The sequence below is a fragment of the Myxocyprinus asiaticus genome, chromosome 3 (genome assembly GCF_019703515.2).
Source record: "Myxocyprinus asiaticus isolate MX2 ecotype Aquarium Trade chromosome 3, UBuf_Myxa_2, whole genome shotgun sequence".
Taxonomy (NCBI): Eukaryota; Metazoa; Chordata; class Actinopteri; order Cypriniformes; family Catostomidae; genus Myxocyprinus; species Myxocyprinus asiaticus.
The window spans coordinates 36,582,108-36,596,841 of record NC_059346.1 but is presented as its reverse complement, the minus strand read 5'-3'; the positions used below and the strand labels follow the sequence as shown (position 1 = coordinate 36,596,841).

At 38.5% G+C, this 14,734-nt stretch overlaps 1 protein-coding gene across 5 annotated transcripts in view; it reads left to right on the top strand.

The window, feature by feature from the left end:
• Positions 1–14,734, top strand: part of LOC127427416 (ataxin-2-like) — a 54,729-nt gene that overhangs the window by 26,103 nt on the left and 13,892 nt on the right. For 4 of the 5 annotated variants that reach the window (XM_051675030.1, XM_051675040.1, XM_051675024.1 and 1 more), the window contains exons 7-14: positions 4,748–4,872; positions 9,086–9,177; positions 9,322–9,510; positions 9,911–10,077; positions 10,839–11,054; positions 11,749–11,931; positions 12,072–12,251; positions 14,302–14,409. In XM_051675030.1, the coding sequence (XP_051530990.1) occupies positions 4,748–4,872; positions 9,086–9,177; positions 9,322–9,510; positions 9,911–10,077; positions 10,839–11,054; positions 11,749–11,931; positions 12,072–12,251; positions 14,302–14,409 (1,260 nt within the window). The remainder of the gene's footprint in view (positions 1–4,747; positions 4,873–9,085; positions 9,178–9,321; positions 9,511–9,910; positions 10,078–10,838; positions 11,055–11,748; positions 11,932–12,071; positions 12,252–14,301; positions 14,410–14,734) is intronic. The other variant, XM_051675047.1, reaches the window with a different exon arrangement.

Here is a 14,734-nt window from a genome sequence, read left to right as displayed (position 1 = left end):
GCCAATCAGCTAATCAACTCAAAACACCTGCAAAGATTTCCTAAGCCTTCAAAATGGTCTCTCAGTTTGGTTCACTAGGCTACACAATCATGGGGAAGACTGCTGATCTGACAGTTGTCCAGAAGACAATCATTGACACCCTTCACAAGGAGGGTAAGCCACAAACATTCATTGCCAAAGAAGCTGGCTGTTCACAGAGTGCTGTATCCAAGCATGTTAACAGAAAGTTGAGTGGAAGGAAAAAGTGTGGAAGAAAAAGATGCACAACCAACCGAGAGAACCGCAACCTTATGATTGTCAAGCAAAATCGATTCAAGAATTTGTGTGAACTTCACAAGGAATGGACTGAGGCTGGGGTCAAGGCATCAAGAGCCACCACACACAGACGTGTCAAGGAATTTGGCTACAGTTGTCGTATTCCTCTTGTTAAGCCACTCCTGAACCACAGACAATGTCAGAGGCGTCTTACCTGGGCTAAGGAGAAGAAGAACTGGACTGTTGCCCAGTGGTCCAAAGTCCTCTTTTCAGATGAGAGCAAGTTTTGTATTTCATTTGGAAACCAAGGTCCTAGAGTCTGGAGGAAGGGTGGAGAAGCTCATAGCCCAAGTTGCTTGAAGTCCAGTGTTAAGTTTCCACAGTCTGTGATGATTTGGGGTGCAATGTCATCTGCTGGTGTTGGTCCATTGTGTTTTTTGAAAACCAAAGTCACTGCACCCGTTTATCAAGTAATTTTGGAGCACTTCATGCTTCCTTCTGCTGACCAGCTTTTTAAAGATGCTGATTTCATTTTCCAGCAGGATTTGGCACCTGCCCACACTGCCAAAAGCACCAAAAGTTGGTTAAATGACCATGGTGTTGGTGTGCTTGACTTGCCAGCAAACTCACCAGACCTGAACCCCATAGAGAATCTATGGGGTATTGTCAAGAGGAAAATGAGAAACAAGAGACCAAAAAATGCAGATGAGCTGAAGGCCACTGTCAAAGAAACCTGGGCTTCCATAACACCTCAGCAGTGCCACAAACTGATCACCTCCATGCCACGCTGAATTGAGGCAGTAATTAAAGCAAAAGGAGCCCCTACCAAGTATTGAGTACATATACAGTAAATGAACATACTTTCCAGAAGGCCAACAATTCACTAAAAATGTTTTTTTTATTGGTCTTATGATGTATTCTAATTTGTTGAGATAGTGAATTGGTGGGTTTTTGTTAAATGTGAGCCAAAATCATCACAATTAAAAGAACCAAAGACTTAAACTACTTCAGTCTGTGTGTATTGAATTTATTTAATACACGAGTTTCACAATTTGAGTTGAATTACTGAAATAAATGAACTTTTCCACGACATTCTAATTTATTGAGATGCACCTGTGTATATATATATATATATATATATATATCTCGCAATATCCAATTACATCGTCAACCCCTGGGCTGAGGGATTGGTGAATATTATTGCTTTAGTGATTTTGCATTGAAAATTAAATTAATTTATTTAAAAAAATGAAAAACTTAAATACATTTCTAAATTCAAATTGCACTCCAAACGAAACGAAAAAGCAAATAAAAATATGTGATAAAAGAATAATATATATATATATATATACACCTTTCCATTTACTGTCAGGCAAGAATCCATCTTAACATCATGGAGAAATAAAAACAATTATAAATGTAAAAATAATCATTATAATGATGATGATAATCACTGAAATATAAATCATGGTTCGAGGTGAATGTGTTTTTGTGTTATTTTATTTTTTAATCACAGATGTATAGGCTGCAGAGTTGGTCACAATGAACTGGTCTCTTGCTGGTTTTCCCGACACATTCAGGATCATTACAGCTTTTGCCGGTGTCGCTGTGGCTCGCTTCATGTGTGCTTGTAAAATTTATATTTTAAAGGCTCATTATTACGGTTTAGTATTTCTCTATAATGTAGAACAGTGTTAGCAATGTTACTTATAACATTCTTTCTCAGCCCTGGAACTCAAACCATTTTCTAATGCCCCCCAAAATATATATATATTTAAGTAATTAAATGAATATCATAAACATGCGACTAGTCGACTAATGGCTTAAACTAACACCTACTACACTTCCTATTACTTAATCTAGCACTCTGCACATGCGTCAAGCACTAGGAAGTGTAATCAAGCTTGAAATCATGATCGTGCCTAGAGACTGAAATGGGAAGATGTACAGTAAAAAAAGGAGTTATATTTTTGTCTGTTCCAAAATGTATAAGATATCTTCAGAAGTCATGGATTAAACCACTGGAGTCTTATGGATTACTTTTATGCTGCCTTTGTGTGATTTTTGGAGCTTCAAAGTTTTGGTCATCATTCATTTGCATTGTATGGAGCTACAGAGCTGATATATTCTTCTAAAAATCTTCATTTGTGTTCTGTAGTTCATGTGTTAAAACTTCACCACTTCAAACAAGCAGCATACAAATGCTCAACCCACTCAAAGCTGGCTGCAAGTAGCTTCTATAACATTGTAATTGTCTTTATACAAACCTGATTGTTATATTAGAAGCCTGTTTCATTTCATGAGCACATTGCTTCATTTTAATAAATCTTGGTGTGATGTCTTGCTCCAGGATCATAATTCTTCTGGTTGTGATTTAGTTTTTATTCTTCTTTTTTTTTTTTTGCATGCTTATGGGGAAAGGCTCCATTTTCCCCAATACAATCCTTCATAAAAACGAATTTACCAAACATGAACAAAGTTAAATTAAATGCAAGAACAGTTTGACAAAGAGCAAAAAAATGAATCACAAATTATGCACTCATACACTACTCTAGTTCATACAACAGCATTTCTGGGAAATGAGTTCAATTCATTTATCAATTCTTTGAAAATACTTCAAATAACTGATTAAAATGCATGGGTTCCTGCCATTTTATGTTTAATAAACCCTTAGGTATTGATTCTTTCTTAATTTTGTATTACTGTTTTTCCCCTTGAGTTCTCTGTGACCCTTAACCTCTGTCTTAACCCATGGAAGGTCATGTTCTCAAGAATGTCACTCTGATGTCAGTGTTTCTGTGTTGAATTGAATGATTTTGTGTAATAAACTGTTAGCCATGATATTGACACTGAGAAAAACATGAAAAACGTTTTGTTTCTTGTCTGCCTTGTAGGGTTGCACGGTTTACCGGTACTAACGAAGTATCGCGATACCAAAAAAATTTAAACGGTACGATAACATCTTATTGCTAATTTCGGTATGTTGGTATTGGTGGTTTACGAGGACTCTCCATAGAAATAATGATCTTTACCCTGTACAAATTTACTATTCTATACACCAACCGTAACTTTAGCCCTAAACCTAAGCATCACTGAAACTTTGTGACATTTTTACATTTTCAAAAAAACATTTAGTATGTGTTTTATTTTTTAAGCCGTTTGAATTACGGTGACACTAGTTATGTCCTCATAAACCACCTTTATATCATAATACCCTCATAATGACTAGTGTAATAACCTAGTGTAATAAAATCCTCATAAACCACCAAAACCAACTCTCTCTCACACACACACACACACACACACACCGGCGCACGCATGCACAAACACACAAATGCAACTCACACTGCTGGTGCTTAATTTTCATGCAGTGTGTTTATAGTATAAACGGCTGTTAACTCTTAAATGAACTCATCCGGTGCAGCTCGGAGATTTCAGGTCGAGAGTCGCGACAGGAGTATCCCAGCATTAATGGGAAGCTTGATATAACTAACCCGTCAAAGACAGGAAGAACTCAAAGGTCTGTCAAAATAAAAGTCCTGCTAACATGAAAGCTCTGTTCAGATGGATGCATGAAATTGAAGACAGAAAAATATAACTACTTTATAAAATAGAACTACTTTATAAAATAGAACTACTTCATAAAAATGTAATATTCAAAAAGTAGCAATAATACTCATAATAACAATTATGTAATATTAAATGTAAGCAATATCACAAATGCAAGCAGCCTTGCACCACAGGTAATCAGACTTTTTTTTTCATTGATGTTTTCATTAATACTGTGCAGCATTTTATTTTACCAAGAATAAAATTGAAATTTTTTGTAAAAAGAATAAATACATATATTATTATATTTTTATTTGATTAAAACTGTATGTATCGATTTGATTAAACACCATTTGATCATAACATTTAATTAAAACATTTAACATGGAATCCAGAAAAATTCAAACATAAACCGCATAATTTGTATCTGTGAGACTTTGAGCAGTTCTTTTAATCAAGTCATTTTCTGTGTAATTTCATCAAAAATCTGAGGCTTTTTATTTATTGATTATAGTATTGATACAGAGGTACCAGGGCTGGTATTGTACCGAAGCCAGAATGTTGGTATCGGAGCAACCCTACTGACTTGATATAGAGGAATAATTTCCCATAAATTCTCTGGCTATTGCTACAAGAGCTTCATTCTTCTATAATTAACTGAACAAGATGTCAGGGGAAAAAAATACAGCTCCTCCCTGTTTTCTGAGAACATGGCCTTTGAAATTAGTGTGTGTGCTGAACCCAAATACAAGATTGCTGTCATATGCCTTTATTTGAAATCCTCGCTCCCGCCCACTGTTTGTGCCCATTTAGAAATCAACATTTCTCTCTTCCACTTGATTGTGTCTGCATCATGTTTGTCCCTTCTGTACGCATTTGTTTGGTTTTGCATCATGATGTACAGTAAGTGAAATTAAACCTGTTGTTTGTTTGTGTGGGGTAGATAATTTCACAGACAGTGCGGTCAGTGCTCGTCTGAACGGGGAGCACAAAGAGAAGGATCTGGAGCCCTGGGATGGAGGAGAGCAGCACGTCTCAGGCAGTCTGGAATCTCTCGACACTGACATGGTAAGATGACAATCAGTAGAGGCTTGCCATAATGTAACAGATTGAAATTGGATTAAGCTTATGATCATTTTAAAATTATAGTAAGCAGTAACAACTTTTAATTGTTTAAAGCAATATGCCACTTAATGCCATGGTTACAATGATTTTACTGTGGTTATGGGATGTTTTCAGGAAAGCTTATTGCTTTTACAAAACTATAGGTTACTTACATAACCCCAGTTCTTTGGTACTGGTAGCATTAAGTGAGGTGTCTCACTATAGGATACGCCCCTTGCACGTATTCCTCAGAAGCCCTATTACATTACGCCAGCCCTTATTGGCTGGCAGACGTGATGCTTGTGTCTGGGAGTGGCGCCGCTACCCAGTATAAAAGGGTCGACACAACGTCACTACGTCATTCAAAACAAGCACACCTCTTCCTCGCTTCACACAGAAGGGAGGTTGATCTGGTGAGACACTTCACTTAATGCTATCAGAGAACAGGGGTTACGCAAGTAATCTATAGTTCTCTTTCAAGCATGCGTTTAGGTGTCTCACTATGGGATATCTTAACTCCTATATTGCCAGACAGCCTGCTTTGAAACTGTCTGCCAACCATAAATACATTTTCCAGGGCTGGATGAGTCCTGGTGGAGTCAAGAGCCTACGCTTACTACAGAATGCGCTAAATTCTGGGCTGTAACATCTAATTTATAAAACCTTGCAAATGAATTTGGTGAAGATCAGCTCGCCTCTTCACAAATATCCTGTATTGTAACCCCTCTAAAGAGAGCCCTCAATGTAGACATTCCCCTTGTTTAATGTGCACGCAAACCAGTCAAGGCCATAAGACCCTGACTGGAATATATAATGGAAATCGCTTCTATCCAGTGAGTTAAGCGCTGTTTGGTGATCAGCTTCCCCATATGCAGTTTCGCACAAAATGCACACAGCTGATCACTCTCCCTGAACATTCAGTCCGTTCTGTGTAAATATGCAGAGCAGGCACTGGGTGTAATGCATTCAACCTCTGCTGCTCCGAAGAGTCAAAAGATGGTGGATAAAAAGTACTGAGTTCAAGAGGAACAATGGACTGAACAACTTTGGGCATAAATGCAGTGTTTGGTCATAATATAACCCCTACATCTCCTGACACAAGTTGCATGTCCCTGATGCATTTTGCTGAAGCCAAAGCTAGCAATTATGCCATCTTGAATGACAATATTTTAAAATCAACATTGTCCAGTGGCTCAAATGGAGACACTGAAATAGCATCAAGCACCACTGCTAAATCCCATGACAGAGAAATCAGTTTTGAGACTGGGAGAGAGCAATGTGCGCCCTTCATAAAGCAGCACACTAAGGGATGCTTCCCCACTGTATTACCATCAAAGCCTATGTGACATGCGGATATAGCAGCCAGAAACAATTTATGGTTCAGAATGCTTTCCCTTTATCTATCAAATCTCGTAGGACCGCCACTGAACATTGAAACGGAACCTTGTGTCTATATGTGCACCAGCACTGGAACACGCCCCATTTCGGCTCATAAATAGCCCTTTTCCACCGAAATGCCAATGGTTCTCATGCTGAGCCTGTGCTCGGCTTGTTCACTGCCGGGGTAATCTAGAGCCTATCATAAATTGGGTGTGCTTTTCCACTGACATGAGAACAGAGTTGTGACGTAAAAGGTTACATGAGTGCGTGGTAGTTGTACGTGACTAACTCAAACGTAAACAAACATGGTGCTCACAGTGTTTGTGTAGTCTACAGTTTTAACTCCTGTTTTTTTTAAGGAAATATTTAATCATACAGAGAAATGCGATCCAACATTATTATATTGCTCAACAAGATTGTCAGAGATGATACTACGCCCAAGACGACAGGTAACAAAATTGCATTATGTATTTTAAGTGGCTGATATTACGGGGCCTGGGTAGCTCAGCGAGTATTGACGCTGACTACCACCCCTGGAGTCGCGAGTTCGAATTCAGGGCATGCTGAGTGACTCCAGCCAGGTCTCCTTAGCAACCAAATTGGCCCAGTTGTTAGGGAGGGTAGAGTTACATGGGGTAACCTCCTCGTGGTCGCTATAATGTGGTTCCCGCTCTCGGTGGGGCACGTGGTGAGTTGTGCGTGGATGCCGCGGAGAATAGCGTGAAGTCTCTACATGCGCTATGTCTCCGCGGTAACGCGCTCAACCTGCCATGTGATTGATGCCGGATTGACGGTCTCAGACACTGTCTCAGATTTTGTTGCTTTATATACTCCACAGTATTCGATAATACAGGACATGACTTAAACATGTTGTAAAATGGCCACAATGTTTGGCTTTCAGTAACGCCCAAACTTGCTTTGATGTCTGTTTTAATATATTTTATGTTATTTACTGTCAGTTGTTGATTAAAAAAAAACACATTAATATCAATCACATAAGTGAAATATATTGGTAAAATAAAATGTCCCTCTTATTTAAGCGTAATTTCAGAGCGTCGCCTTTGCGCAGCTGCATCCCCTTGGAGCGCTTGCTGTTATGTTGTTCAAATTTGATTTATTGATATATTAAGAACAAATCATAATAATTCATGATGCGCTCTCGAATATGACAATTACAGGTAAAACAGCGGTGAAACATGAATTAGAACTCTTGTGTCATATATAAAAGGGGAGGAGAATTTATGCGTGAGTCAGGTGCTTCGACACAAAAGATTTCCACATTGAATCCACCAGTGCATCCTCTCTCAAGCCTTCTCATAAAGCTTCCTCTGTCATCGTTGCAGTTATTTTTAATAATAACGTCTACTAGATTAATGTCTTTTTGTCATGTTTTGTTGTGTTTTTAGACGCTGTAAAAGAACTTCAGCTGTTAAAAACACGTCTCGAGACACCTGTGTTCTGCCTTATTCATTGCGCTGCATCTTGCTTTTTTTTAGCACAAGAATGCGTTTGGTCAGAAATTAACAAAGGCTCAGGGCAAAAATGCCACTGAAGTTGACGACAAAGACCCCGAAATTAAAAATGTGGGGCAAAAGAAATGTGCCACTTTTGATTTCTATTTCTTATTTATAACATTAGATACATTTCCTTTTCTATTCTAGACCTATCTATTCTAGATATCACATTAAATTATAGGTAACCGCTTATCCGGTTATTCAGGTTGACCATGTATTTTAAGGAGTTGATTCATTTGAAATATTTGAAATAACACAACGACATCATATTGTCACATTTTGTAAGGTTAAAAAATATGCCCTTACAATGCCCTCATAATGGGAAAAGAAAATGCCCCTAAAATTATCTCCAGGGGGCAAATGTTGCCCCTTAATAAAAAAGTTAATTTCTGACACTATAGTGTTAATAGCCTCTTTTAGAAATGCTTTAGCCAATAGTTATATAAATGCTATACATACTCAAGAAATTAATAATAATAATAAAAAATTCTTCTCTCAAAGTCACCAGAATTGAATGCTTTGGTGTTGTTTTACCAAAAAAAAAAAGTCCCTACAAAAATGTTACACTTCATTACTTAGTCATATTTCTGTGTGTACCCTGAGCTGAAATCCTGTGGGCACCCATTTTTGGCAAAGGAAAATATGTTTTTAAATATAATAGAATAACAAAGAATAAAATGTATTGAAAAATATATGTTAAAAAGTAAAATATTGCAAATGTAAATGTTACTTTTCGCACTTTAACAAGCCAACATTACCCCACCCCCTGACACAAGTGTGCGTATACCATAGTGTGACACCGAAATGTATGCTTTAAAGAGAACGGCAGTGACAAGTTGAAGACGTAACATGGTAGGTAGAGCACATGGTCCAACTTGTGCATTGGTGCTTATGTGTGGGTGCCCCAAATTTGAATAGGTTTGCATCATTTTCCAATTCCATCTAGTTATTCTCTCTATTGTTTCCTGTTGCCTCTCCACTGTCTTGTAAAAATGTTCTTTAAAAAATGGCTGCAGCATCAATATAATAAAAGTACCAATTAATAAATTTACTATTAATAATTTACAGTTCTGTCTGCCAAGTAAAATCATGAATTAGCCTTGAATGTTGGCTGTTAACTGCTGCCAAATAACTTGGCACAGTCAAATAAATATAGAATTTAATTGATGCAAGTTCACATGTTGGCTGTTTTACAGCAGCTTTGAATGTGGCCAACCATATTTCAGTGCTGGAACTATCTGTTTTATAATCACATTTTTGATTTTGATCACCCTTTTTTTCAGTCAAATGGTTGGGATCCTGACGAGATGTTTAAATACAATGAGGAGACCTACGGTGTGAAGTCCACCTATGACAGCAGCTTGTCTTCATATACGTAAGTCCTCTCTACTCAAAGTCACCTGTGCTTTAAAAGTCCTCCTGATGTATATCAGATTATTCCTGAAACTAAATGCAAAGTATGTTCTGTCTTTGAGACTCAATCTGATTATTTTTTATTCTGTTTCTTCTAATATCCCAGGGTGCCCTTGGAGCGAGATAACTCTGAGGAGTTCCTCAAGCGTGAGGCTCGTGCAGCACAGCTGGCAGAGGAGATCGAAGCCAGTGCCACCTACAAGGCCCGTGTGGCACTGGAGAATGACGACCGCTCGGAGGAAGAGAAATACACTGCTGTTGTTCGTGGAGAGAGAGAACTTCACAGCATCAACAGGTCAAGCCTTATACAACAGAGCTTTGTTATTTAAAATTAGATCCATTAGAAGAAACATTGTATGACTTAACATTTGAGAGTGTTCATTATTTTATAAATGTCATATTCTGAATTATACTAAGAAACCTAGAAAATAACATATTTATAGCTTATGCCTAGAAAGGGGCATATTTCAAAACGGTTATCTGTAAAGATCTACATCCTAGTGAATTAGTGTATTTTAAGTGGCCAGTTAATCAACCTGCTGTTATCCAACAGTTATCTTTGCTGGTTGTTGGAAGTATTACAGTTTGACAACTGAATTCAGTTTGAAGAGGATCACTCAAATGATGCAATTTTAAATCTAGATTACCTCTAGTTTAACTCTTTTCTTTTTTTCTCTTTTCTTTTACTTCAACAGGGAGAACAAATACATTCCTCCTAGTCAGAGAAACAGAGAATCAGGGATATCATGGGGAGCTGGTCGTCAAAACTCACCCAGACTGGTTCAGTGTAGCCCTGGGCCTCCCACATCCAGATCTGGTCCTCACGACTACAGCACAATGGATCAGCGTGTGGTCAATGGAGGTACAAGTTGGGTTCAGAACTATTTGTTTGTGGCTTTACTAGTTATGAGTAACATTGGGTATCTGTTTTTTGGTGCCTTGATTATATGATCAAGTATAATCAGTATTATGATTTAGGATAATCCAACCTAATGTTCGGTTATGCTGCTTTGAAGGCATGATATATAAGGATTGTACTAGCTCAGCAAGTCAAAAAACAATTCCTATGGCTTCCTATGGCCTCTGTCAATCTTACTAGAATTTTCTTCACAGATCATTGTTCTTGACTTCACTAGCAATCAATCGATCAATTTCATCTCTCAGGCTTTCAGTTCATCCATGATTAAATGATTTGAGCAAGCCAGTAGTGCAGGTGTAATCAACCTACATCCCATGCCAAAACTTGAGTCAAAAGCTGCTGCTGTTCCAAGATGATCTGATTGATCTTTTCAGATGTTCTTTATACATTGAATTTCTGTTGTTTTCTGTTTCCACTGCCTCAAGCTGGGATGTTACATTTCAACATTGTTCTTTGGTGTCTTTATCCCACATCTCCCCAATACTCTTTCTCAAGACTTCATGATCTCCCATTACTTCTCACTGGACCTTTCCAGCACTCTCGTGTCAATCTTTTTATCTAACCTTCACATCAAGATCTCTTCAAACTTCAGTCTCTGCTGTCAATGTCCATTTTTCCTCCCTCCCGGTTCTCTCTCTCTGTCTCAATCTCTTTCTCAAATGTAGTTTTTCTTTCCTCTCATTTTGACTAATTTCATCTATCAGGTGTTCATCCTTGGCCCACACGCTGCCCATCTCCCTCCTCTCGCCCTCCATCCCGTTACCAGTCAGGCCCCACCAATTCTCTTCCACCCCGGGTGGCCACGCCCACCCGGCCTCCCTCCAGACCCCCATCCAGGCCCTCTCGGCCCCTGTCTCACCCCTCTGCACACGGCTCCTCAGGGCCAATGTCCATCGTGCCCAAACGCCTGTCCTCAGAAGGTACCAGAAACCCCAGGCAGTCATTTTGTTTTGGCACTGCTGCTCAGGTTCACGTTTTGCAATCCAAATGCCTGAATTGTTTAATAAAATGACTCACTCCTCCTCTCATTCCATTTTCTCTCGCTATCCCTTTTTCTTCCATGCATGGTTGAAGTGAATTTGGTGCATTTTATTGATATTTTGGCCAAGGATTGCACGGATACATTTTATCCTTGAGGACACCTACAAGCCAATTGTAATGCTCAAGTATTTCTTGCCATGCTTGACCTTGGCTTGATATTGGTTTTTCATAAATTCAATGAGAGATTTTGTCAAAGCCTCTTCAGGTATAAGAATTAACATGCTTATTCATTAACATTTCATGGGTAATATACTAAAGTGAACGACATGCTGATATTTGTTTGAAACTACAAATTGAGTTTGTGTAGGAAATGGCTATTCTGGTACCATGCCACTACATATTATAACTGCTATAAGACAGTAGTTATTTCACCACTATTGCACAGAGTGTTTTCTAGGTGATTCTAGTCTTTCTCCTAAGTCTTTGCTTGATATTTGACTGGATTTTGAATGTCACATTCACTAAAACACAACAAGGGTTTCACTGGCTTTGGAGAGTGCTACTCAACACATTGGTGAGAAATGCTCTAAAGAGGGTTTATTTCTTTAAGAACCCACTCATCTCTCTATGCAGGTCCTCCAAGAATGTCTCCCAAGTCACAGCGGACCCCTAGACCTCATAGAGGGGCCTCTTGTCGCGGCGGTGGGCCTCATACAGTGGATTTCATGTCCCAAGGTGCATCGGTGGAGGTTTCGACTCACCCTCCTGCTCGCAACAGCCCTTCTGGAGGAACCTGGTCATCTGTAGTCAGTGGTGGTAAGTCAGTAATGGAAATGTTTACCCATATTTCAATGTCTGTTTAAGCTGTAGCATTCTAAAATAAATAAATAATTTGAAAACTACTTTTTATTAAGATGAATAAAAAAAAATGAAAATAATTTTTCGTTTCCTCTTAGCACACAGACCTCGTTCTCCTCGACAGAATAGCATTGGCGGAGGAGCTCCAAGCCCCTCCTCCTCGTCTTCCCCTCAGGCTGGCACAGTTCCAGTAGACTCTGTCACAGTTTCCACAACAGCGACATCACCCATAGCAGCCAACCCAGCTACCAACATGGAAGCATCTCCAATAGAAGAGGGTTAGAAAGAATCCTTACACAATATTTAGCAAACAACACTAAAGCTTTGTTGCTGTAGTAACCAAGCTTTTAAATGTTATTTGCTCAGTGATATTAATGGGCTGATAGTTATTCACAGTATATTTGCAATATAAAATTAAGCAACATTGCAATGATTTTCAAAGTTCAAACTGTCCATTAAGGGAATCAATTCAAATCTTGATTCAACATTTGGAAGCACTTGGCAACAATGGATGTGTGGTTCAAATGATGGTTCCACAGGGTAAATTTTTTTAAGCCATTTCAGGAGAAAAATATAAATACAGAGATGTATATTAAATATCATCAAAAGGCTAATAATAAAGAGGTGTGTGTGTGTATACAGGTGCATCTCAATAAATTAGAATGTCGTGGAAAAGTTCATTTATTTCAGTAATTCAACTCAAATTGTGAAACTCGTGTATTAAATAAATTCAATGCACACAGACTGAAGTAGTTTAAGTCTTTGGTTCTTTTAATTGTGATGATTTTGGCTCACATTTAACAAAAACCCACCAATTCACTATCTCAAAAAATTAGAATACATCATAAGACCAATAAAAAAAACATTTTTAGTGAATTGTTGGCCTTCTGGAAAGTATGTTCATTTACTGTATATGTACTCAATACTTAGTAGGGGCTCCTTTTGCTTTAATTACTGCCTCAATTTGGCGTGGCATGGAGGTGATCAGTTTGTGGCACTGCTGAGGTGGTATGGAAGCCCAGGTTTCTTTGACAGTGGCCTTCAGCTCATCTGCATTTTTTGGTCTCTTGTTTCTCATTTTCCTCTTGACAATACCCCATAGATTCTCTATGGGGTTCAGGTCTGGTGAGTTTGCTGGCCAGTCAAGCACACCAACACCATGGTCATTTAACCAACTTTTGGTGCTTTTGGCAGTGTGGGCAGGTGCCAAATCCTGCTGGAAAATGAAATCAGCATCTTTAAAAAGCTGGTCAGCAGAAGGAAGCATGAAGTGCTCCAAAATTACTTGGTAAACGGGTGCAGTGACTTTGGTTTTCAAAAAACACAATGGACCAACACCAGCAGATGACATTGCACCCCAAATCATCACAGACTGTGGAAACTTAACACTGGACTTCAAGCAACTTGGGCTATGAGCTTCTCCACCCTTCCTCCAGACTCTAGGACCTTGGTTTCCAAATGAAATACAAAACTTGCTCTCATCTGAAAAGAGGACTTTGGACCACTGGGCAACAGTCCAGTTCTTCTTCTCCTTAGCCCAGGTAAGACGCCTCTGACATTGTCTGTGGTTCAGGAGTGGCTTAACAAGAGGAATACGACAACTGTAGCAAATTCCTTGACACGTCTGTGTGTGGTGGCTCTTGATGCCTTGACCCCAGCCTCAGTCCATTCCTTGTGAAGTTCACCCAAATTCTTGAATCGATTTTGCTTGACAATCCTCATAAGGCTGCGGTTCTCTCGGTTGGTTGTGCATCTTTTTCTTTCACACTTTTTCCTTCCACTCAACTTTCTGTTAACATGCTTGGATACAGCACTCTGTGAACAGCCAGCTTCTTTGGCAATGAATGTTTGTGGCTTACCCTCCTTGTGAAGGGTGTCAATAATTGTCTTCTGGACAACTGTCAGATCAGCAGTCTTCCCCATGACTGTGTAGCCTAGTGAACCAACCTGAGAGACCATTTTGAAGGCTTAGGAAATCTTTGCAGGTGTTTTGAGTTGATTAGCTGATTGGCATGTCACTATATTCTAATTTTTTGAGATAGTGAATTGGTGGGTTTTTGTTAAATGTGAGCCAAAATCATCACAGTTAAAAGAACCAAAGACTTAAACTACTTCAGTCTGTGTGCACTGAATTTCTTTAATACACGAGTTTCACAATTTGAGTTGAATTACTGAAATAAATTAACTTTTCCACGACATTCTAATTTATTGAGATGCACCTGTATATATTTATATAATATATTATAATTTATATATAATTTTTTTTTTTTTTGTATAGTATCTTATAATAGCCCAGTTTTTCCATTTCCCTTTTTTTTTCTGAAACAGCCAAAGAGTCAAGAATACTAGAGACAAGGCAGAATTCTCCCAATGCCAACAAGGAGAATGTGAAGCCTATTGATGGTTCTCAAAGCATTGCTCGATCCATCAACAAAGGTGTGTACCTGCTGTCTGTAGCCAGTACTTTTTAATGTACATTTTGTAGCTTTTCCAAAAGCTGTTTTTTGCTGCATTCAGTCTTTCCAAGTTGACACAATAAAGCCTGTAGAAAGTAGAAATTGCAAGTTGTAAATTGTCAGCTTCTAAGAATTGATATTCTTTTATAAAAATGCTTACATTGTGAATTATAGGGAGAAGGGCTTAAATGGACTTTACATTCCTCTTATAAATCCCAAATATACACAAATGATAATACAAAAGTTGTTTAGGGCATATGACACAAAGCTGAGCTTAGTCAAATGTAATGGAACTTAGTCAAAAA